The sequence below is a fragment of the Sycon ciliatum genome, chromosome 7 (genome assembly GCF_964019385.1).
Source record: "Sycon ciliatum chromosome 7, ocSycCili1.1, whole genome shotgun sequence".
In the NCBI taxonomy this organism is placed as follows: domain Eukaryota; kingdom Metazoa; phylum Porifera; class Calcarea; order Leucosolenida; family Sycettidae; genus Sycon; species Sycon ciliatum.
In genome coordinates, this window is record NC_088649.1 from 22,622,480 (window position 1) to 22,647,173 (window position 24,694).

A 24,694-nucleotide genomic window follows, 5' to 3' on the forward strand; every position below is an offset into this window, starting at 1 on the left:
CGGCTCCTGTGTCTGGCCCACCTACCTCCCGCCGCCTCTATGTCCGTGACGTCACCAGCGGAACCCGTTTCCTAGTGGATACCGGTGCTGACGTCAGCCTGCTGCCAGCCACTTCTGAACACCGCCGCCACGTCGATCCGACTGGTCAGTGTCAGCTCCGTGCTGCTAATGGCTCTGCTATTCCGGCTTTCGGGCAGAGGTGTTTGACCCTTGACCTTGGTCTTAGACGAACATTCCCTTGGATATTTGTCGTTGCTGACGTGAAGGAGCCGATCCTGGGGGCTGATTTCCTCCATCGGTTCAGTCTCCAAGTCGACCTTCATGGACGCACCATCCGTGACAACTCCACTGACCTCCAGGTCAATTGCATTCCTGCCGAAACCGCATCGCTCAGCTGCTCCTTGGTTTCCGCCCCGGTGGCCACAGCACCAGCATTCACCGGCCTGCTTGCCGAGTTCCCAAGCCTCACCAAACCATGCTGTTATGACCTGCCGGTCAAGCACTCGGTGGAGCACCATATTGTGACTACCGGCCCGGCACTGCATGCCCGCACTCGTCGGCTGGCTCCAGACCGCCTGGCAACGGCCAGAGCTGAGTTCCAGCATATGCTGTCCCTGGGCATCATTCGGCCATCCTCCTCGCCCTGGTCCAGCCCTCTCCACATGGTTCCTAAACCCAATGGAGACTGGAGGCCATGTGGAGACTACCGACTCCTGAATAAAGTCACCGAACCGGATCGGTATCCGATTCCTCATATTCAGGATTTCACCAGCAGTCTCCATGGTGCTACAGTGTTTTCGAAACTGGATCTGGTCAGAGCGTATCACCAGATACCAGTAACCCCGGCCGACATTCCCAAGACTGCCATCACGACTCCGTTTGGGTTATTTGAGTTCATCAGGATGCCCTTCGGCCTCCGGAACGCGGCACAGTCATTCCAGCGGTTTATCGATTCAGTATTGCATGGCCTGGATTTCTGCTACGTCTACCTCGATGACCTCCTAATCGCCAGCTCCGACCACGCTACGCACCTGCAACATCTGCGCCTGGTGTTTGAGCGACTGCAGCAGCATGGTTTGGTGATCAACCCCGCTAAGTGCGTTTTCGGCCAGCCGTCCCTGACGTTTCTGGGCCATCTGGTTAACGCCCAGGGCATCAGCCCGCTACCGGCAAGAGTCGACGGCGTGGCTCAGTACTCCCTTCCAACATCTCGCCGCCAGCTTCGCGAGTTTCTGGGCATGGTCAACTTTTACCGGCGCTTTATTCCCCAGGCATCCGACATCCTCCAACCACTGACGGATCTGCTTGGTGGACCTCAGCGTCCGAAGAACTGTCCCCTGAAACTTGGCACTGCCGCTGTCACGGCATTCCATGCTGCCAAGGACGCGCTTGCTGCAGCAACGCTGCTCATCCACCCCATCCCGGATGCACCCCTCCAGCTCGTTGTGGATGCATCAGATGTCGGAGTTGGCGGGGCCCTTCAACAGCTTGTTGATGGGGCATGGCAGCCGCTCGCTTTCTTTTCCAAACGAATGCAACCAGCTCAGAGTCGCTACAGCACGTTCGGTCGAGAATTGCTAGCTGCATACCTGGCAGTAAAGCATTTCCGGCATCACCTGGAAGGCCGCTGCTTCCACATTCTCACGGACCATCGCCCGTTAGTGTTCGCCATGCAAGCTGCTGGTACTAGCCACTCACCTCGTGAGCTCCGGCACCTGTCCTACGTGGCTGAATTCACGACGGATCTCCGCTTCCTGCGTGGGGCTGACAATGTTGTTGCTGACGCTCTGTCTCGCGCCACTGTTGACGCAGTAACCGCGCCGCCGGCCGCTGTCGACTTTCAGGCTCTGGCAGCCGCCCAGCAGTCTGATCCCGAGCTACTCTCCGCTCAGCAAGACACGCAGTCGTCTCTGAAGCTTCAGCCAATCCCGTACGGTTCCGCTACCCAGCCTGTGGTGTGCGACATGTCGACCGGCACTGCCCGCCCGTTTGTACCGTTGTCCTTTCGCAAGACCGTCTTCAACAGCCTGCACTCCCTTGCACATCCGGGTATTCGTGCCACTCAGCGTATGGTTTCGGCACGCTACGTTTGGCCCGGCATGCAAAAGGACGTCCGGGAATGGACCCGCTGCTGCCCCTCCTGTCAGCTGAGCAAAGTGACCCGCCACACCCAGGCTCCGCTTGGCCAGTTTCTGCCACCCGATGAGCGCTTTGACCACATCCACATTGATTTGGTCGGCCCTTTGCCTCCCTCCGGTGGTTGCACCTATCTGCTGACCTGCGTGGATCGCTTTACCCGCTGGCCAGAGGCCATTCCGATCAAGGACGCCGCCGCGGAAACAGTTGCCACCGCTTTCATCGCTGGGTGGATTGCCCGCTTCGGCGTCCCATCTGTCGTCACCACAGATCGTGGCGCCCAGTTTGAGTCCGCGCTTTTCCGCCACTTGTTGGCCCTGCTTGGCACCTGCCGGACTCGGACAACTTCCTACCGTCCACAATGCAATGGCCTCGTCGAGCGTTTCCACCGCCACCTAAAGGCTGCTCTGAAGTGCCACCCTCATCCTGGTGCCTGGAATGCAATGATGCCCCTGGTGTTGCTGGGCATTCGCGCTAGCCTGCGCGAGGAGTTCCAGTGCAGTTCCGCGGAGCTGGTCTATGGCACCACTCTCCGCTTGCCATCTGAGTTCTTCCAGCCACCGCCATCTATGCCGTCGGTGCCCGTTTACGTTCAGTTCCTCCGGGATGTATTGCAAAACATCCGGCCCTCAGCCGTTGGCCCTCGCCAGTCCAACCGCCCAGTATACGTGCCGAAGGATCTGTCAACGTGCGACTTTGTGTACATCCGTACCGACAGTGTCCGCAAGCCGCTCCAACCACCGTACACTGGTCCGTTCCGTGTCCTCAAGCGTGCTGACAAGCATTTCACGGTCGACGTCAAGGGCAAGTCCGACCAGGTAAGCATTGACCGCTTGAAGCCCGCATATGCTCTGCCTGTTACAGCTGCTGCTGCTTCTGCTCTTTCTCTGATTGTCCCGCCAGTTGCTGCTGCTGCCCCACCCCCTGCACGTGCTGTTCGCTTTGCTACCTGATCGGCTGGGCTCCTCCGTTCTTTGTCGCCGTGGGCTTCATGTCGGACCTTTTCTGGTTGCCGTGCGGTTTTCATTTTTTTTCTTCCTTTATACGCTTCTTCTTCTACGTTGCGGTTGCCGTTTCTCTCCTTTCCAAAGTTATCGTTTCCTGCCTCCGGCTTGTACACTGGCAGGGGAGTAATGTAGCGGATTCTCGGTCACATGACCTGATTTACTTCGGTTTCAATGAAATTCTCATATTATTGGCTTCATGAAATTCTCCGGTCTCGCGGTCACACTTATATGTATTACGACCGCTTTACCGTATCAGCATGCGCCGTTCACTTCCGCACCGTATTATCCTTATTTGCATGCGTACTACAGCTGTGTACAACTAGATTCCAGTGCGCCGCTGGCCTTCCCTTTTGGTATAGTTGTACCGTACACCGTATTCAGCAGGCGAGCAGAAGTCGCCGCTCCTTGCCTTTTACCTTGCTTCCATTATCTCTCTCTCTCTCTGGTTGTGAGCCGAACAGTAATGTTTCTGTCCTCTCTGTAATCTAAAGTAACATTAATTATGACACCAGATTCAATCGTTCGAAGTTAGTTCTAAATTCACGAATCCAGACTTTTGTATAGAATTACGTAGCGCACTGCTACAGTTCGCGTGGAGTGAGGAAAAATAATTTATTTTTTAGAAGATGACGACGTTGACGACAATATCGACTTGGGATATTGTGATCACTTTATTGAAGTTTATTCCTTTCGTGTACATTGATGTTGTTTTGACAACAATGGAAGACGAGGAAGACGTTTCTAGTGGCAGCGAGGTGCTGGATGAGGCAGCTGACGGCAACGAAGTGGCAAATGACAGCCCAGCGGAGTAATATTGCTGGAATTTTGTGTCTGTGTCACAGCGCCCAATTTAGTAAAAACGAGAAGCCTGCAGTGAGTAATATCGAGACTACAAGTTGGTGTCGCATCGTCAGCGAGCTCGAGAGAAGGACGACCATATCTGGGCTTTTCTCTGCCAGCACAAGAGCTCAGGGAGGAGTAAATGGTATGGCTGGTATCATGGAAAGTGCTACACCAATTGCACGCATGTGATAGCAATTGCAAACCTGGAGAAGACCAGTGCCTCTGATTTTGCTTTGTTTATACTTGCTGACAATGATGTGCATGTAGTAGTGAACCCAGAGCCACATCCTAAGGCCAGTAAGGGGCCACCTACCAGGAGCTTAGTGGTTGATACGAACAACGAATGCCATACCGGTAATTATGAAAGCAGAGCACGGTGTAAACACAACACGGAGAACTGGTCCACCCAGAGTTTCCGGAAGGGAATGTTTTGTTGCAGGCAGCACTGGAGAGGGCAAGACGACAAGTAGCGAGGGCGAAACCAGCGCTGCTGGAGGTCCAAGCCAGAGCACCTGGCTGCTTTGCGGGCAACATACTACTGTATACCATTAGCTGTGTGTGTGTGTGTGTGCACGTGTTTGTGTGCACATTTCTGGGTGTGCGTGTGTTTGTGTGTGTGCGCGCGCGTGCATGTGTGCGAGCGTGCATGTGTGCGCGTGTTTGTGTGTGTGGGCGCGTGCATGTGTGCGTGCGTGTGCATGCGCGTGCATGTGTGTGTGTGTGCGCGCGCGTGCATATGTGTGTGCGAGTGTGCATGTGTGTGCGAGCGTGCATGTGTGTGCGAGCGTGCATGTGTGTGCGCGCGCGCGCGCGTGCATGTGCGTGCTAGGCGTTTTCCTTTGTTGGTGACACCACCCCAGGCTACTACTGGTGTTGGGGCACGGTGTTGCCACAGCCACTGCGGCCAGTGCGATCCGTGTTTCAGGTCGTTGGTGGGTTTTAGATTCCGCAATTGTCGACAAGGTGTGCGCCGTGTGTGTGTGTGTGTGTGTGAAACCCGACAGCATTGGTGTGATGTTGTCCGAAGAGACATCCATCACTTACATCTTGAAGGACATTGGTTCGACACTGCACAGCAGCGAGGAGAGTGGCGCACAGCATTCAGAATTGCTTCACCGCCACAGCCGGCCTCCCGTGATCGGATTCAGTGTAGTATTTGTAACATTTCCTTTTCGAAGAGCGGCCTGCCATGCCACAAGTGTACTCAAGAGCGTCGCAAACCTGTAGCAGACCAGTCTGGCAGCAGCCAATGAACCGTATGTCTTCGCTGGTTTCGCAGTCATGGCAGACTGACATACTCGGATTCGGCAGCTGGTTCATGTGTGCGTGTGCGCACGCACGCGCGCGCGCGTGCCTGGGAGACTGCATAGTCGTATTCGGCAGCTGGTTCATGTTGTGTGTGCGCGCACACACGCGTGCGCATAAGCGTGTTCGTGCGCGCGTGCCTGGGAGACTGCATAGTCGGATTCGACAGCTAGTTCATGTGTGTGTGTGTGTGCGCACGCACGCGCGCGCGTGTTTGTGTGGATTCGGCAGCTGGTTCATGTGTGTGTGTGTGTGTGTGCGAGCGTGCATGCCTGGGAGACTGTATAGTTGGATTCGGCAGCTGGTTCATGTGTGTGCGCGTGCCTGGGAGACTGCATACTCGGATTCTTCAGCTGCTTCATGTGTGTGTGTGTGTGTGTGTGTGTGTGTGTGTGTGTGTGTGTGTGTGTGTGTGCGTGCGCGCATGCATGCATGTATGTACATGTATGTATGTGACATCATCTTATATCGGTAGTATCTGTGGATTACTATGTTCTGCGGTGGACTGCGACAGCACACATTATGTGCCAAGATGTGCACCTGGTGATTTGCAACTGTGTTATGTTGAGTTGAAAATGAGCAATGACAGATAGCTTTTGGTGCTGTATGAGTGTGTGAGGAAATCAATAGCCAATTCCAACCTCTTGCATTGGCCGTCAGGTTGGATAGGATCAGCGCGTGCATTTACAACAGTGGTGACGTACTTCCTATTGTACTACTGTAATGTCACATTAGCTTCAGTGTTCATATCATTATAATACTGGAGTATTCTACGTATTCACTACTATTCAGTAATCGAGTGGTTATTACTTTTGAAATATACTTCACTCACCAATTCATTGCTCGCTATTATCTACAAGTTCCAGTCCAGTATGATGAAGTCAAGAGGCGATTTATCCAGCCAAGTAGAGGAACTTGGGATACGAAATCCAAGAGAAATCATGAGGGTTTTCTCAGTTCGGCCATTCACGAATGTAATTGTTATTCTTCAACGCAAACTGAGTAATATTTGACCTTGAACAGGATGAAAAGAAGTTCATGCTCGGGGCAGTCGTCATTTGCTCCAGAAGGTTACTCACTACAGTCTACTACGCCTATTGGCCTAGGGAGTGGTGAACAAATATGTCGAGAGATATTTAGGACATTCTTGGAAGTCAGTTCTGAACGATTGCATTGTAACTACAAACAGTATTGACTTTGCTACATGCAGTTTGCATCCCGATTCATAATTCTCAGCGGCAAAAAAATTCGAATCTAATTTTGTGCACTGGTTTCCGCGTTATGTGCACTCGTGGTACCTGCTCATGGCTTCAAAAAATGAGAATCCGTGAACAAGCGCAAAAAAATCAAGCGAAGAAGGCGAAAATGGCCGCTGCTGTCAGTGAGCAAAGTAAAAGTGTTAGTTGGATGTTTGGCGTCTTCTGTGACCTCCCTGGATCAGTTTCGAACTGTCCAACAAGTGGAAATCGCTTCAGGATACCATCGTGAAGCGGTGTGCTGAAGGACGATTTGTCCCTCTCTGGGTGCAACGGTCGATGCTAAAACAGCCGATTCTGAGATTTGGCTCACGGACTACAAGGAGGGGTTACGGGTGCGAGTCAACCCCTGTGCATGTGACACGGATTTCTGTGCCGTGTCACCTCCCTAGTTTGAGTACGACTCCCTGTTCCAAACTCATCTACCGGTACGCGGTGTTTGACACAATTATTATTATTATTTATTAAATTTTTAATACAATGACAATAATCGGACAAAGATGACGTCACTCTTCACCTTGAGATATAGATGTCCGCTAGCTGCGGCTGCTGCGCTCTTGCCCTTGCCCTGGCGCGTGGCCGGCATCATGGCCGGCCTACATGTAGATGACGATTATGTAGACTACCGACACGTATCTTGTGAGAAATATTACGGAGGATTAGCAAGACGAAATTCGCGTTCGCGTTCGCAAAAAGCGAACTGGATTGCGAACTTTCGCATTTTTCGTTCGGAAAAGTAGTCGGAACACGAATCGCGGATTCGTGTAAGGACAGTCATAAATTTACTATGCTATACTGTCTGCAGACTCTGCACACAATGGACGACGTGTCAACGTCATGCATGTGCGAAGTCTGTTTGCTAATCCTTCTCATAACGCGGATTCCGTCACTGAGTTCGACTTTCCTTGGAGAGCGAACGCGAACGCGAATTTCGTCTTGCTAATTCTCCGTACTACTACTAGTAGAGAGTTTTCGCACGGCGTTCAACGCGCTCACTTGACGCGTTCGAAGGTCACGTGCCATGTTCAGAAGCGAGGTAAACGCGCGTTGCCAACGTGGAACGCGGCCTCATCACGTTGGCACTTGATGGCCCAGCACGTGCGATTTACGCAAAGTTCTAATGGTTCACCATGTTCACCTGCTGCGAAACCTCTTTTCAAGTGCGTCACGCACGTGAATAGCCTCACGTTCGGCCTTTTCACGTTGCACGCCGTGCGAAAACTCTCTACTGTAACTACTTTTATCCTTCGCTTCGGTCTGACCTTTGCACCCTACTGACAAATTCGGAAATCACCTCACCTGGTAGATCTACCAGCTTGCTCTGTGTAGATGTAGGGCTTATTTTCCTGAGAAATGAGATGTGTGTTCGCTTGAACTATCGAAGTAGATCTGCATTGAGACTTGAGTTGTGCAGTTGTGTTTGATGGGCGTGCTTGTGACAGTATTCCACATTGCAGTCGTCTTTATTCTGATGCTCGACATCGTTGAAAGCTTCTAATTCACACTACTGCTCGTGTCGCCCGGGACCCTTGCGCTCTATCCTTGTCGGGTATCTCTGAAAATTGATATGAATGTAACGTGTAGAAATTCTGTCCCTTTTGTTGGTGCCAAACTTTGCACATTTCTGAAGACCGTTCTTTGAAGTACACCTACCATTGTCGTTGCACGAGAGAAAGTTGTTTCAATTCTCGTTCTCGCGGTCCCACTCTCCGCCTGAAGACCGTTTCTGTCAAAGCAGACTTATAGAGCTTTTCGCCCAGGCCTCGAGCTATCTGGGCGGAATTGTGGATGCGGTACCGGTGGCTGACATGGCGAAGCGTTGCCAATGTACAAACCAGGCAGCGTCGAAGTGTTGCCGAAGCGTAATGCAGAAGGTGAGAAATGTGGGATTTTCTTGTCTTGGGGCTCACTCGCTGCGGAAAAGAACTGAGGATGATGGTGTCTAGAGCCATCACTATGTTCTTTGGAGGTGTTCTTCGTGAAGTGCGGTCAAAAATTGGTGTAACTTCCATTTGTAAAGTTACAATAATGGGGGTCCCAAATTGAACACACAGTCCCACTGCAAGATGGATTAGACACTGTTCCGCACGACTGTTTCTGCTCTATTCTTCCTACATGCGGGCCCAAGTGCAAATACATTATGTGTGTGTGTGTGTGTGTGTGTGTGTGTGTGTGTGTGTGTGTGTGTGTGTGTGTGTGTGCGTGTGTGTGATCCCGATGATCCCGCACCAAGTCCGTCAGCTGTTCGGACTGACCAGACGAATACAGACAAGACAGAGGTGACGCACTGCTTGCAACCCAAGAGCTGATGGTGCCCTTCGCCTGTCCCTTCGCTGACTCCGACGATGAAGTCAGAGAAGCCGGCCAGGGGTGCAAATCGGCGGATTTCGACGGATGAAGTGACTTGAGGTGCGCCAACAAGTAACTAGTTGCTTTTCCTGTCTATGCTCAAAATAGGCCCAGACACCAGGCCTAGCTCGTCGTCGAGCAAACTGGTTCGGGAACCGTCGACAGAACGGAAAACACGAAACTGAAGACCACTTTACTGTCTTTAGCTCAACACAACTCGCACGTGGAGGTAACTCCAGCCCCTGCAGCTAGTGTAGACACATACTGAGCCTGCCAGTCCTGCATGCTGTGTGTAAGGAAAGTAGTCAGCTGAAAGGACAGCGACCTTGATCGCGTCGATGTTCTTCAGATAGCGTTTGTACTTTTACACGTACATCGATGTTGCAAGTGTACAGTCATGTACATGTGTACATATTCGTGTCGTCTCGCAACACTTTCGGCGCATGCACGCTTTGTGCGACCCCCAAAAAGGGGAAATCCCGAAATGAGCGTAAGTACCATTCTACTCGTTTAGCCGATAAAATCGAAATAACCCCTCGATCTATTTCTTATCGAGTACTGTAAAAGCCATTATTCTAACGAGGCGCATATAACGATTTCCCAAAATTGACTAGTTTACGTGTACCAAAGGTAACGATTCTGTCTCATTTTCAGCGCTCAATAGGAGAGTATCTGTATCGATTTCTGTATAACAATTTCTATTTTAACGACAGATTTCTCCTCGTTAACTCGTTAGAGTTAGCACTTCGTTATATATATGGCTTTTACAGTAAGTAACGAGTAATCGATATAATCGTTTCAGCACTAGTTGCATGAGTAATGCATGTGAGTATGCTGGGATCAGGGATGCACTGTTCAACACCCCCAGACTACAATGCCCAGGTGGCTGTGTGGGTCATTTGCGGTTCACATTGCGTGTACCAGCTCTCTCGTCACGCGAAATTACGCATCTATAAGTGGCATCCACTAGCCTTCTTTGATAGTTCGCATGTACTCGAGTCTCATCCTGAGCACGTTTTTTCTTCGTTTTCAGCTCTAGTATAGCTGTACTTTTCATTGGAAAGCCGTCCTCGATTGTTGTGTTCGTTGTTCAAACGAAGTGGACATTCAATCAAGAAGGCAGAGGATATAAGAGCCTGATTGGAGTTTCGCGTGGCATAGGACGGCCACACAGAGACGTTTTTGCAATTTTCTGAATATACAATAGCGTACGCACGATGAGGAGTTCAATTCTTGCGATATCAAAATTGTTTGTGATCTACCACATCAAACAGAACGCATGCTTGCCAACCATACCGGTTTTCCCAGTATTTTCATGGGAAACTGCGGCCACTACCCACATACCGATGTTTTTTTTACTTTGATAAAAAAAACTATCGGTATTGGCACTGAACCATGGGTGTTCATAAAAGTGTTGTTTTGTGGTGTGACAAGGGCACATGCGGCCCCGCATTTCACAGAATCACACATGTAGGGGCGATCTAACACAAAAGAAACTCAGGTTTTGGTCCTCCAATGAGCAATGGGTTAGAAATGAATAAAAAGAAAGAAAAATTGCCAACAAATCGAGGAAGATACGCAAAAATAACCAAAAATTGCCCCAGAAAAGAGATAAGGGCCGAAATTGGCGAAAACAGGAAAATAAGGGAAATGAGAGAAAAATAAGGGAAACTGGGTGTGTGAGTAAGGGATTTGCTTTGGCTGGGTTGGCCAGTATGAGACCGGGATCCCGCAAACACAAGCTTACCGACCGTTAGGCTGCCGAACTGACTGGACGAAATAATGATCCTTGGGTTCACCGGACGCCAGAAGTCGGAAACCATGTTTTTTGCCGCGACGTCCGTCTCCAAAAGGAACTCCGTCTTCGTCTAAAAAGGCTTGAAATACTCAATATTCAACGAGATTCGCGGTCTCACGCTTTCTCAGATCGAATCATTTTTTTGTTGTAGCAGTTGCAGGGCAGATCCCTGCCACTACTTCAACATGGTTTCGCTTCACAGCATGCCTGGAACAAGCCATATCGAGGTTGCAAGCTACCCTCTCAGCAAGAAATTCGAAATTTCAATGGTGGAAGGTGTACTACGAAGAGAATTTCAAAAGGTATGGTTCGCCACGCGATCGTTCAACCTACATCATTCAAACTTTGCAGGATGGTTCTGACCTACATGCTAGGCATGGAACCACAGGGTTTGATGTCATAGCTGACGCACACAGTCACACACTTTTAGAGATCCTACTCTGGTTCTGCCCGTACTAGTAGTAGTAGAATCCTAAAGGACGTTTTGGCTCTTCGTTGAGCTCATTTAGTTATTACACATAGACACTCAGTGTCTTTCCACTCGGAAACAATTCTCCTCATACTTCAGTAAGAATCATTATCATTTGTATCAGAGATACTCAAACTCGTGACTGTCCTCCAAGTAGTAATGATGAGGAAGCGTCTACATCACGACGGCTGGGGTAGATATTCCCACCAGCCGTACGCGACGCAGAAAATGCTAGTGTCAGGATAAGGACATCGTGGAGGCGAATAGAGACATACCGTAGAAGTCTCCGGCAAACGAAAGCAACACGACAGGAAAAGAAGAAGACTGTATAACCATAAACGGGACAAGTCATGGCAGTAAGTATAGAACTAGACTGAAACGAATGGGAACAGGGTTGACTTGACATAGAACGTACATATAACAATAAATCGTAATGTTGTCCGACGGTAACACACAGTAGCCATAAATACAAGAGATGCATGCAGCCGTCAAATCAAGAGTCAATGTACAGAGTGAAGACGCATGCAATATCTAACACACACACAGCACATTCGTGTGCACAGATACTAAATGAATGGACGTCGTCACCTTCTTCCCACTGGTCTCAAATGTACTATGATGTGCTATTTCACCTGACGGATTCATACAACACATGCAGGCAGGATCGTTTTGCAGAAGAAGATAAGCATGAAGTGTAAGTACTGGGTAACGTCTCGCTGCTCTTGCAGACCATTTTGCTCGGAGGTTTTGCGGACTTCAATTTCCAGCTGCCCCTGATAATAGACAAAATTCACCGTTGTGATTCAGAAAACTTCAGAAATACAACGTAAGACACAGAATTGTTGGTGACAGTTCCTCTTTGATGCAAAATGTCTGCACTCGACTGGTAGCCAGGCCACCAGTACTTTACAACCGGAAAATTTCGGTGGAGATATATTTTCAGTAACTTCAGTACAGGTGATTTTTGCCTAAAATGAAGCGCGACCTAAAATTCAACAAGCCTATGCCACCCAGTGTGCAAAATGCATATTTGGATCTGGAAAACTGGTTTGCCGAAATGTTCTCGCCACCAAACCATCGATTTTGAGAAGTACCGAAAAGATTACACTACCGAAAAATTCCCGGTTTTACAGTACAGTATCCTTCGAATAGGGGAGTGATCTGGAGAGGTCACTTGTTTGCTTGCTGTGCCAAGTCAGGCACGCATTGATGTTTGCTTGGTGATGCGTGTCGAGCTGCATGCACCGCCATCACAGCTCGTAGTGGCACTTCCCTCTGCTTACCACGGGTATGCATTCTCTCCGTGCATGTCTGTTCCTTTTCTGCTAGGCGTTCTCCTCCCTGGTATCTCTGTGTGTTGTGCTGGTGATGCTGCAAGAAGCTCGCGCCACTACTGGACAATGTATACTCGTCCCAGGCACGGTTAACTGCAACGGCCTGGGTTTGAGGGCAGTGCCAAACGTCACCAATATTACGACGAAACATTACAATTTCCTTGTATCTCAATGGTGAGTTGGTCCATGCTCCACTTCTCCGCTCAGCCCATTGAAATTGAATGGAAATATCTGACAAGGAAAAGAATGCGGTATTATGAACAACAGAAATGAGTGGAGTGAAAAAACGTGTTTTACTAGGCTCCGAGTTTCATGCACTAAGGGCGCATTCACACGGGCATGTTTGGCGTCAACGGGTTTGGCACGAAACACGCCGGGAAAACACGAGTGCCTTCACACGTGCACTCATTCACGCTCGTCTTTAGGCATCCAGCTATACAACAAAAAAGTTGAAGAACACAATCCTACTGGTGATGTGGGGTAACAGAAAAGTGGGACAGAAGACTACTAGGACAAACAAACAAAAGGGGTACCACATTCAAAAGCAAGGTGCAGGTGAGGCGAGTCCAGCTAGTCCGACCAGAGGTCCCGTAGTCAGCACCGGGTGCAATCACCAGGAAGGGGTGAGGGCGGGTTGAGGGGGGGGGGGGGGGGAGGGGAGGAATGTAGTACTAAAATAGCAGCATAAAGTAGAAAATCAAATGCAGGCGTAAGGCGTTTGTACAGTGTTATGGCTCTTGTTTGATCTTAGTTGCTGTCTGTGGCCCACAGCCAGTCCTTCTGACGAAGGTGCTTCCAGGCAGCTGCCTTGAAGGCAGGCAGACTCTTCAACAAAAATTCTTGCCGGAAGAGAGCAGGGGGTAGGCAGTTCCATTCACCCGTGAGGGCAACCGGGAAGGATCTCCTGATTCAATCTGGAGCACCTGGTGGAAGTGGGTTGATGAGCTGGTGCTGATGGACTGGCATGTCCTGACTTGCGTGTCTGTGGGGTATGAGGCCTGGGGGCAGCTGGCAGGAGCATGGTTTCTAGTGGCTGCGGGCTCTACCCACACTGGAGCTTGAACAAGTAGCAGAGGCCGGAGAAGGTGCATCGGGCAGCCAGGCTCTGGAGTAGAGTACCTGGTCCTATGATAGCCATCGCCTTGCATTGGATTCGATCAAATCGGGTGAGGTTGCTCGGAGCAGCAGACATCCAGACTAGGGAAGCTTACTCTAGCATAGGGCGGACAAAGCCAGGGCACACTGATTGGCGTACCCTGGAGTAGAGAATTCGAGCTGCACGGCGTAGAAGCCCAAGCCTCTGGCTGGCCCTACCGGCCGTGCTGGCAATCTGGGCGCGAAATGAGAGCTTCTCATCAAACTGAACTGCCAGTCCACAAAACGAGCTGTTGGGCTTTGCTGGGTCAGGAGATCTTGTGCAGGGCATTTGCTGGGATTTAGCTGGCTCGAACTTCACCTTTCAGCGCCCCCCCACCCCCCACCCCCCACCCCCCTCCCATCCCCCCATTCAATAAGGTGGGACAGTGACACTTGCAAGCAGGCATTATTGTCAGCAGGGGTTCCATGGCTCAGGGGGCTGTGCGGGATCGTGTCGTCGGCAAAGGAACTCAGGCTGGTTCCTAAACATTGATGAAGGTCGTTGCCATAGAGAAGGAACAAATTTGGGCCAAGGATGCTTCCTTGTGGCACCCCAGCTTTACTGTAAAAGCCATAATTATATATAACAAAGTGCTAACTCTAATGAGTTAACGAGGAGAAATCTCTGAAGAGTGCTTTTGCACGAAACTCAGAGTAGCAACACTGAGAAACTTGAAGATCCTTTGTGTCTGAGTGTATGTATAGGATATTGACCTAGACGAGGTCAATATCCTATTTATCACGATTCCTTTGCCATCACCCCAAAATTTGAACCTTTAGGAGCTATTTTAACCTTTTTAGTATAGCATTTGTACTATAGCATTTGTACTATAGTGTACATAAGATGTTGCCTATTTTGGGTACAAGACTGTAAGAACAACATAGTTCAGCATCTGCAGCACAGTGGCTACAACATAGTTCAGCATCTGCAGCACAGTGGCTGGGTGGTATGAGGGGTTGCTTGAGATTCATACTGTTGTGGGTTCGAATCCTGCTTGTTCTCTTCCTTTGTCTTCTTTCTTTCAATTTTTCTTTTTGAAGTGGAGAGAAAAATTCTAAGTCCCTCCAAAGTCGAAAGATTACAATGCCTAAGTGATCGATACAAGCGGTCGATATAAGCGGTCGATATTGCGGCGATATGGGTAATATAGGACCAGTCAAGGATCACGAGAATTAGTGGAGGTCGATATAGAAGAGTGATAAATATATATATACCGTCTTATCTCTAATATAAGCATGGTCCTTTATTTTTTCAATGTACCTCCGCCCCGTGCTATTATTGGAGACGTTCCTTTATAGGAGACTGTTCCATTATTATTTCAACCTCATTTCAGTGGCTTGTTGCCATGCCAAATTCATGTCAGACACACACATTTCAGGATTTTTTCGCCTGTACAGATAACGAATTTACACAGTGTGCTCATAATGGAGACTGAGCACTTTATTTTTTGAATGCCGCCCCAAGGTGTTCTTTTATTGGAGACGTGCTATTATTGGAGACTGTGCTTGTATTAGAGATAGTACGGTATATATACGTTCGAGCCTGATTGGAAATTTTTATTTCCATTGCTATCAGGTTCGGCCTCATTTCCTCTGTGCTGCGCTGACGAGTCCACAAAGGACGAAACAGGTCTGTCCGCAGATTGAGTATATATATATTTATCACATGGCACGTGATTGTTGCCCGTACTCCAGCGAATCAGCACCTTTCGCGCCGCGAGCAATAAGTATCTATTATTGCACGATTAAAGAGGTCAATATATGAAATATAGACATCGTAAAAGACCTCGGGGGACCTCGGTCTTTTACTCGTTCTATATTTCATATAATGACCGATTATGAGGGCAGTAATAGATTTATCACGAAATAGCATACCTAAAACTGTTTTGCTTTGCTATAGGAAGAAAGGAATACTATTGTAATAGTATAATAGTATGTACATATGCCGTTTGCATTGGACATTACTTCTGTGTAAACCGAAGTTTTCAGTTGTCTCTTGTAGTATGTTCCCCAAGTTCTTTGACTGAGAATCTGACAGTTTGAGTTCAAATCCCAGCATTTGGCTTCAGATTTCTTCTTTCAGTTCTGATTTTTTTCTAAGTTGAGGAGTTGTAAGTCCTCGGGCTAAGTGGTCATTAATAAGTGGTCAATATTAGGCCTCGGTCACACTACGGCAAAAATGCTGCGTCAGCGTCAGAATCATGAGCTTTTCCATGGCAACTGACGCAACGCGGGAAGTTTGAGCGTCAGATGCTGCTGCGTCTGACGTGGGGAAATCGGCTGCGTTGCCGCTGATGGGAGTGACGCTTGGCGGAAAAACAGTGTCTTTCAAGTAAAATTAGTTACAAGACACTTTGCTTGAGTTGAGCAGTTATTCGACATTCGTCTGTTCAAGGTTTGTTTTGTTCCCTCTTTTTGTTCGAGATGAGTCCGTGGACCTATGAGGCCGAGGCTGCTCTGCTCCGAACCTGGCGGAAGAGCGAGGCGTTTTCTGAGAAGAAAATGATGTCGAGAAAGGACCAGTTGTTTGAGTGGGTCATCGGCCAACTGGAGCCTGTTGACTTGTGAGTGTTGTGTTGTCGTCAAGAGCCCCCAAAAGGACAACCAGTATGACAAAGTCAGGAGAAACACAGCTGCGATGCGGACTTTTCTTGCCTGATCAATGACACTACAACTGAAAATGGCTTCAAATTCGGAAAGAAACAACAACGATCGTGCACGCGTGGACCTAGTACCTTTCGTCTTCTTGTAATCAAAAATCAATGAAAAATTCGAAAACTTTGTCCGACAATTTTTTTTGTATAATAAGCAAAAGGCCGGTTTCCGTGGGAATCCGTGTCGTCATTGAGTTTTACGGGTGGTTTTGTGACGTAGACAAATGCGTCAAGCCGCGGCAGTCATGAGCTGCAAAAAAACAAAACACTGTGTGACCCCACGTCTCCGTCAAGTGCTGCGGCTTGACGCTGCGTCCAGCTTCAAACTGCCGTAGTGTGACCGAGGCCTAAGCGGTCAATATAATTATGCTGATATTTGACCGCTTAGAGATCACAAGTTTCTGTGGGGGTCAATAATAAGAGAGTGATAATATGCGATATTGCCCGCAAAAAAAATAGTTTATTTGCCCGCAAAAAAATAGTTTATTTCAGTGATCGCGTGACTACCAAGACTGTAGACTGTACGACTCTACGACGAGTCGCAGCGTAGCATTGAGAAGATGGAATTCTTTTTGGAGATGGACATCCCGGCAATGGACATGGCCTCAGACGTCTGCCGTGTGGTGCTTCCAGGGATCATTTGTTCAGTCATGTTGGCAGCCTGACCGTCGGTAAGCTTGTGGATAAGATTCAGTTCTGCTCGAAGTGGTACTGTGATCACAAACAATTATTTGAAATAACACAAATTCAACTCAGCGTCGTGCGTTTTCAGATCCTCGCAAAGTCACTGCCTGTGTGTGGTCTTCATGTGCCACGCAAAACTCTTACCAGGCTCATAATTATGTCCTCTGCCTTCACCTTTGCTTGAACAACAAACACAACAATTCAGGAATGTTTTGCAATGAAAAATACAGCTATCTGGAGCTGAAAAAAAGAAGAAAAATTGTCCTCAGAATTACACACCAGGGAGTCGTCAAATACTTGCACTTGTTGCAGTACTGTATTTGACAACTTCCTGATACACATGTAAACATGAAGAAACTCTTTGTGGTAGCACTCTTAATTTTTCAACTGAAATTATGGTTCTGCTGTATTTTATTGTCGTTGCCATGTCTATTGCCATGACGATGCGGTGCCGGCACTTTTTTCTGTCTCCGTCTTTCAGTACTGTATACTCTCTGATGGCCTGTAGCAGACTTTTTGCTAGGGTTTAGGAGAAATATCTTCATTTTTCCTGTTTTGATAATGATAGCACATCAATATACATTGTGGTCATAATGTGTTGGCATTTGGGCTAATTTCAACAGCAGCCCAATAATCTGCTCTGTGGGCCACGTGATAAATTTGTTATCGCATGGTTGCTGCGGGCCTTATGGCATATTATTGCCCCTCGAGGTTAGCCCTCGGGCTAACTCTCGGGGCAATAATATGCCATAAGGCCCTTGCAACCATGCGATAACATATACATATATTATATATAGAACAATAGAAGTATTTCTTGCGTCGGCAAAAAAGTGCTCAATGTCCTAAGACAGAGCGGGGTTATACACTCAGACACAAAGGATCTCCAAGTTTCTCAGTGTTGCTACTCTGAGTTTCGTGCAAAAGCACTCTTCAGGCAACTTACTCTTCTCTCACATCAGTATCCCTTTACATACCAGAAAAGACGAAAAGAAGCACCCTAGGTGGGAATCACAGGTGGAGAAAAGAAGCACGCTAGCCAGTCTAGGTGGGAATCACAGGTGAAGATAAGTGTGGCAAGTGTGGTGGTGTGAGCAATCGCGCAGGCCGGGTGGTGTGCATAAAGTGAAGTGTGGCAGTAGGATGCATGCACATTAGATAGCAGGAGTTCTGTATATGTGTAACAGATAGCAAGCGCAGTCTACAGTTCAGGTCACCTCCGATAGGAGGTACTTGGTGCTGTGGCGACATTTTGTGACCAGGCTGCATCTGGTGTTGAGGAGCGATGCCTTGTCACTCTTCATTATGGCGATCTTCTCCGATAGGCATAGGTTGCACCGCTTCGAGGTTCTTTTGTAGGCGCTGGATCTCTGCCTGATTCTCCACGAGATGTTGACGTCTTCACCTGCCTCCTTCAATGCCCATGCATGCTTTGACAATTCGGTGCTGTTTCTGTGTGGGGCATTCCGGAACGATGACGTGTGGTTGTTGAACCGGAGTTTGAACGGGGTTTCGGAGATGCCGATATACTTCTTCCGGCTGAGATTGGAGTCCACTGTAGCTTCGTACACTATCTCGCTGGCGTTGCAGTCCCCGTTGAGTGGGCAGTTTGCTTTGATACGGCAGTTACATCTCTTTTCTTCCGGCTGTCTGAGGACTTTCGCGTTGTGGCCCTTGATTATCGAGGCTAAGTTAGGCGAACAGCTGTACAGCTGACTTTGATCGTGTTTTTGTTAAATATTTTTCTGAGGGCAGATCCTTCTGGGAAATGGCGCTTGACAAGTCTCAGGAATGTCGCGCCAACATCAGTCTTCACGGATTGGCTGTACGGTGGGTTAAACCAAATGATGGTCCTCTTCCGATTCTTTTTCCTCCTGGCTTGTCCTTCCGTGTTCGTCGGTTCCTCGTTATAGACGAGTGCGTAGTTGAAGCCACTTTTTGAGAGAGCTGCAGCGTACGTGGGGGCAGCCTCTTCAAAGACTTCTTGATTGGCAGAGACGCTCGTTAGGCGCTTGTTGATGGACTGCGGCAGGTTTTTGATTACTATTGGAGGATGGTTAGACTCACGGTTGAGGTAGAGGGGCGTGTCCCCGGGCTTGCGGTATGGCTTGTAGGTGCCTGTTTCGAGGTTTAGAGTGACGTCTAGGAAGTCGGTTACTTTTCTGTTGACGTCGATTGTTATCTTCAGGCCAAGTGATTGGAACATACCGATGATGTTCTTCCGTATCTTGTCTGCTCTCCAACCCGGCACTCTCCTTAGGGTAGCTAGGCCATCATCACGGTACAATCCGATTGATGGCTTGTCGATGTAGCTTGCCAGCTTGTTCAGGAGTAATGCGCCTACCAGCTGGCAGACCTCAGCTCCGTCGTAAGACCCCATGGTTACGTCAAATCCGTTAGCGTTGTCCTTTTTTACCCATGTTTTTGATGCGTCAAATAGCAGAGATCTCCTCGCGTGCATAATGATGTCTACGTCGCTCTTGCTTACGTTGGTGTATTGCGCTGCGAATCTCAGTGCTTGGCGGAGGAGGTCTTCTGTAATTGACGGGTAGTAGCTGACGATGTCGAAGCACACGAAGGTTCTCTCATTTTTGTCGTCCAATCCTCGGAACCAATCTAGAACCGATGCTGTGTTTTTCCATAGCTGGATGTCAGTCGCTTTGGTGACCTCAGTTGTGATCCTGTCCAATATTGTTTTGCTGATGATGCCCATCTCGGCCTTTGCTGGGTTGATTAACCTGCATGGCAGATCGTTGGCGAATCTGTCTTTATGATCCTTGAAGGTCAGGAATGCTTGAGACTCTGCCATCGTGTCCATGCGGTCATCCAGCGGCTTCTCCATGTTTTGTGCGATGCTCTTTGCATCTCTGTTGATGTCCTTATACATTGCCGCCGGTGCTGTTTTGTATGCTTTCGTGACATTGTCCTTCAGTAGCTTGTTGTACCGCTCGCGCGATACCTCGTTCAAGTTGCTGGTTTTGTCGGCTTTGACAATGACTTTGTCGGATTTTGAAATGGACCGGGCTCTTTCCCTCAGGTCGTTTTGAAAGGGCCCATTTACACGCCTGAATTTTACGTTCTCCATCATTTTCACTAGGTCATCCTCGAACGCCTTCATTTCAGCGACGTGGGGCGGTGAGTTCCTGCTCTTGAATCCGAAGCAGTTGTCTGGCGCGTTGCTCCCACCTTGTCCGTTTAAGAGGAAGAACGCCTTCCATCTCATGCGTCTAACAACTGATTCCACCTTGGCTAGCAGGTCCTTCCGATAGACGTCGTCCGGCGGTATCGGGATATTCTTCAGTGAACAGTCAATATTCATTCGTCTTGGTTCGTCCATAGTGTCGCGTATGCGTTGGCAAGGGAGAGTGCTCAACAAAAGAGGAGCGTCTATAGAACAATAGAAGTATTTCTTGCGTCGGCAAAAAAGTGCTCAATGTCCTAAGACAGAGCGGGGTTATACACTCAGACACAAAGGATCTCCAAGTTTCTCACACCACCACACTTGCCACACTTATCTTCACCTGTGATTCCCACCTAGACGGGCTAGCGTGCTTCTTTTCTTCACCTGTGATTCCCACCTGGGGTGCTTCTTTTCGTCTTTTCTGGTATGTAAAGGGATACTGATGTGAGAGAAGAGTAAGTTGCCTGAAGAGTGCTTTTGCACGAAACTCAGAGTAGCAACACTGAGAAACTTGGAGATCCTTTGTGTCTGAGTGCATATTATATATATATACCCAATGCTGTAGACAGCAAGCTGTTTCGGCCATAAAGGCCTCATCAATACAGCTACGAGCTAAATAGGCCGAGCTACCAGCCATGGTGCAAAGGAGGCACCACAGACATTAAAGGGGAAGTTAAGGCAAAAATTAAAATTTCGCCAGTTGTAGTCTTCGGGGTGCTGAGTCGAATGGTCTTGGTCCGAAAAAGATGCAGCGTTCCTCCTATATTCCCAATCGAACATGGTTGAACAAGCGGTCACGTGCTCCTGCGTACACCAGTCACCTGGTCACCGTGCCTGCAGGGTACAACTTACTAGCCTGTTTGACCTTTTTTGGGTGCACTCCTGTCACTCGAGTTGAACCTTGGTGTGAAATTTGTCGCCTGCTGGCGTGGTGACCAGGTGATTTGGGCACCCAGGAGCACGTGACCGCTTGTTCAACCATGTTCGATTGGGAATAAAGGAGGAACGCTGCATTGCAGCCTTTTCGGACCAAAACCAGTCGACTCAGCGTCCAAAAGACTACAACATATGGGCCAATCGTGGTCATCCGTGCTTTTATAAGAACGAAATGGCGCTTTTTGTGAGATTTTGCATACAAATCCCCATCTAGTAGGGCGCAGTCACCCAGTTTCGGTGGAAGTGCGCGAGTTCGATTGGGATTCAAGTAGGAAGGGAGCGTCTCAGCTTTCTCGGACCAAGACCATTCAACTCAGCACCCCGAAGACTACAACTGGTGAAATTTTAATTTTTGCCTTAACTTCCCCTTTAAGGTAGCTCGTCGCTCTAGCGCCAGAGTGCTCAAACTACAAAAAGTAGCGGGCATTTTTTTTTAAAGAACACAAACCTACGAATTATGTTGAAAGACAAAAAGCACATTGGACTGGGTAGGCGCTATCCACAATGCCAGTTAACCCTTTGGAGTCCATGGTTCGATTTCGAACCATGGGCATTTTGTATGCATGTGGGCGCAGTCAAACTTTCGGTTCTCGGCCAAATCTTGACCAAATTCAACAATCGAAGGGTCTAGATGATAGAGAAAACTCTCAGCTATCGCCTCAAACAGGTCCGAAGTCTCTCCGATGAAGGTTGAGTGAGCGGCGAGCGATCAAACATTTCGAATTTTCTGCGCTGCGTGCTGCGAGTCAGCAGTGCATGAAAAAAAGGGATTTTCCCAGCTTCATGACAGGCGGCACGTGCCAGGACCGGCGCGGCACGAAGTCACGGCAAGGTAAGCTTCTACTCGAAAAAAATTGAACAGTTCCAGGCTAGATTCAGTTAAATGGCTACAGGAGACCGATTTCGTCTCAGATCTGGAGCTGGACTCGCGTTTGGGGCGCGTTGTGGCGGACAATGAATAGTGCTCTTGGCGAGTTTGGGCTCATTGTATTTCTCTCATCAAGAGCTTTCCAACGAGCCCAAGATCTTCAAAATCGGTGAAGTAGAACCAAAGTTATGTTGGAAATGGAGTGCGCATTTTCGTGACTGCCACAAATTCTGCGGAAGCAAAAAGTTACGGACTCCAAAGGGTTAATAGCTGTGCTGATGAAATACACGGACTCTGCCAACCGTGGGTCTAGGCGTCACAGTGCCATGTATGCATCAAAATTAATCATAAGTTTATAATGGGCCAACATAAGAAAGTGACTAAAGACAAAAAATGAAATAAAAAAATAAATAAGACAAAACAAACAAGAAGGGAATAATAATAGTGGAAAAAAGGGGGAGATTGAGAGATGTGTGGGTAACCCTCGAGTGATTCGGCAGGGTGAATCTAGACCAGAGTGGCTGGCAACTTCGTCGCAGGTGTGTGCAGCAGTGGCTTTCAGAGGTGGTCTGTAGCCCACAGCCAGTCAGTGTGTAGCAAGTGCTTCCATGCAGCTGCCTTGAAGCGGTGCAGCCGTTGCAGGGACATTGGTGGCTAGAACAGGGAGGGTGGCAGTTGATTCCACAAGCTGATGTGGGCAAACGGGAAGGACCGCCTGATGTACTCCGGTGCAGCTGGTGGTAGGGTATTGAGGAGCTGGTGAGGATGGGTCACCGCATGCGTGTGTCGGGTTCGTGGACGAACCAAAGTGGGTGCAGCTGGTGGGACAATGTTGGTCAGCTGTTGTGGGCTTCCGATGCACTGAAGCTTGTACATGTAGCACAGCCCAGAGAGAGTGCGTCGTGCAGCCAGACTCTGGAGGAGCACATCTGGTCCTATGATGGCCATTGCCTTCCGCTGAATGCGGTCGAGCCTGGCCAGATGGGTCGGGGCAGCAGACATCCAGACCAGTGGAGCATACTCCAGCATAGGGCGAATGAATCCTCGGTAGACACTCAGACACCAAGACGTTGACTTGCTCTCACCGCCATGCTGCTGATGTGCTGGCGAAACGAGAGCTTTGAGTCGAACAATATACTCAACAGCTTCAGTGTTGATGCCTGGGCAATGTCGACACCACCAAATGAGATGCCTGGAGTGGTATAATAGTAAGTCTACAGTCGATATACGGTACGGTAAGTCTAGTAGAGAAAGTCCGTCTACTACACTGCTCCTCCCGTAATTATTTTCGGTCCTCGGAAAACAAACAAGAACATAACACAACAATTAACCCTTTCCATTCTCTTGGTGAGTTTGCGCGCACAGCTCTGAATGGAATTTATTCTCATTTCACTCCACCATGATGGATTTTCATCATCCTGGGCTCGTTGGAAAGATCAGGACCAAGCGAATCCATCATGGTAGATCTCAGCAACATAGATACAACAGGGCCACTTCCACCTCCTCTCCGAACTACTCCACCGTGCCTCGGAACGGCACAACAACTCAATCTCACGTTCTTGTTCGGCATCTTGCCCAAATAATTCAACCGATTTTCACCATTCGAACTGCGCTGCAAAGCTGAGATCCAAGCGCTTCATTTGATGTCCATCACGCATGCGTCGTGCAAAAGGGAAATCCCCTAGCACGCTCCAAAAAACTGCGAAGTCATGAACAAAAAAAATCGTGTTCGATCCGGCCTGTGATTTTGGTGTTCATCCTGTCGCCGCTCAGTGATTCTTTATCCCATCGCGACGCACATTATATCCACGGAAAGATGAGCTCAAGACCTTTCCAACGGTGTATTGATTGTTGCGATGCGTTTATGTTTCACAGAGTTACGATAGTTTGTACACTAGTCTATGCACTGCAATGTAACGTGCGCACTACGAGGACGAGATATCTCGTCCTTGGCCAATCGCGTGGGGGTCTGTAGGACGAGTTATCTCGTCCTTGGCACTGAAAGGGTTAATCAATAATAAACCTAAACTGGTTGTGATGAAACCGAGACCCAAGGTCGGCAGAGCATACCAGACCACGCCACCACTCCCCTCATTCATGGCTCACACATGACTTGTTTACGTGGCTCTAGAAAAATAAAAAAAATAAAAAAACTAGGCTCAAGCAGCAAAATAATTATAATTAAACAAAAGCTATGTAGCAAACTAAGCAGCGCATCAAAAAAGCTGAAGACCAAGACTGACTCACTACTACATGTATACACGAACATGCATGCACCAACTCCATAAATGTATAGCACACACACACACCAAATAAACAACTCGTACACTGCTGCCTCCTCAAAAGGCTGACTCGTTCCTGATTCAAAAAATAATAACAGAAGAAATATAGATCACACTAGCCACGCGTGCATACCACACCAATCACCCAAAATGTATCGCAGCAAAACACAGCAGCCAGAGACCATCTGCCATGCACGCAGGACCTGATAAACACAAAAACCCTGTCTGCCCACCAACCAGACCTTCAGCTCACGCGCTGGAACACAATCGTGGGAAATGCATACGACATCACACTCGCGCCACCTCACCAATCACGCAAAAATTCTAAAATGTGAGAGGACAAAAATAATAATAAGAAGCTAATAAAGTAAAACCCACGAGCTGCGATCTGTGGAAGCGGCTTTAGTACTCATCATCTCGGATGAAAAGCAAATAAGAAAATGACCCTCGTCCTCGAG

The 24,694-nt window shown here is 48.6% G+C and overlaps 1 protein-coding gene across 2 annotated transcripts in view; it reads left to right on the forward strand.

The window, feature by feature from the left end:
* Window positions 1–7,994: 7,994 nt before the first annotated feature.
* The window catches only part of LOC135821185 (uncharacterized), a 130,156-nt gene continuing 113,456 nt past the window's right edge, over window positions 7,995–24,694 (forward strand). For both annotated transcript variants that reach the window (XM_065334253.1, XM_065334254.1), the window contains exons 1-2: window positions 7,995–8,421; window positions 12,493–12,671. In XM_065334253.1, the coding sequence (XP_065190325.1) occupies window positions 8,356–8,421; window positions 12,493–12,671 (245 nt within the window). In that variant the 5' untranslated portion in view covers window positions 7,995–8,355. The remainder of the gene's footprint in view (window positions 8,422–12,492; window positions 12,672–24,694) is intronic.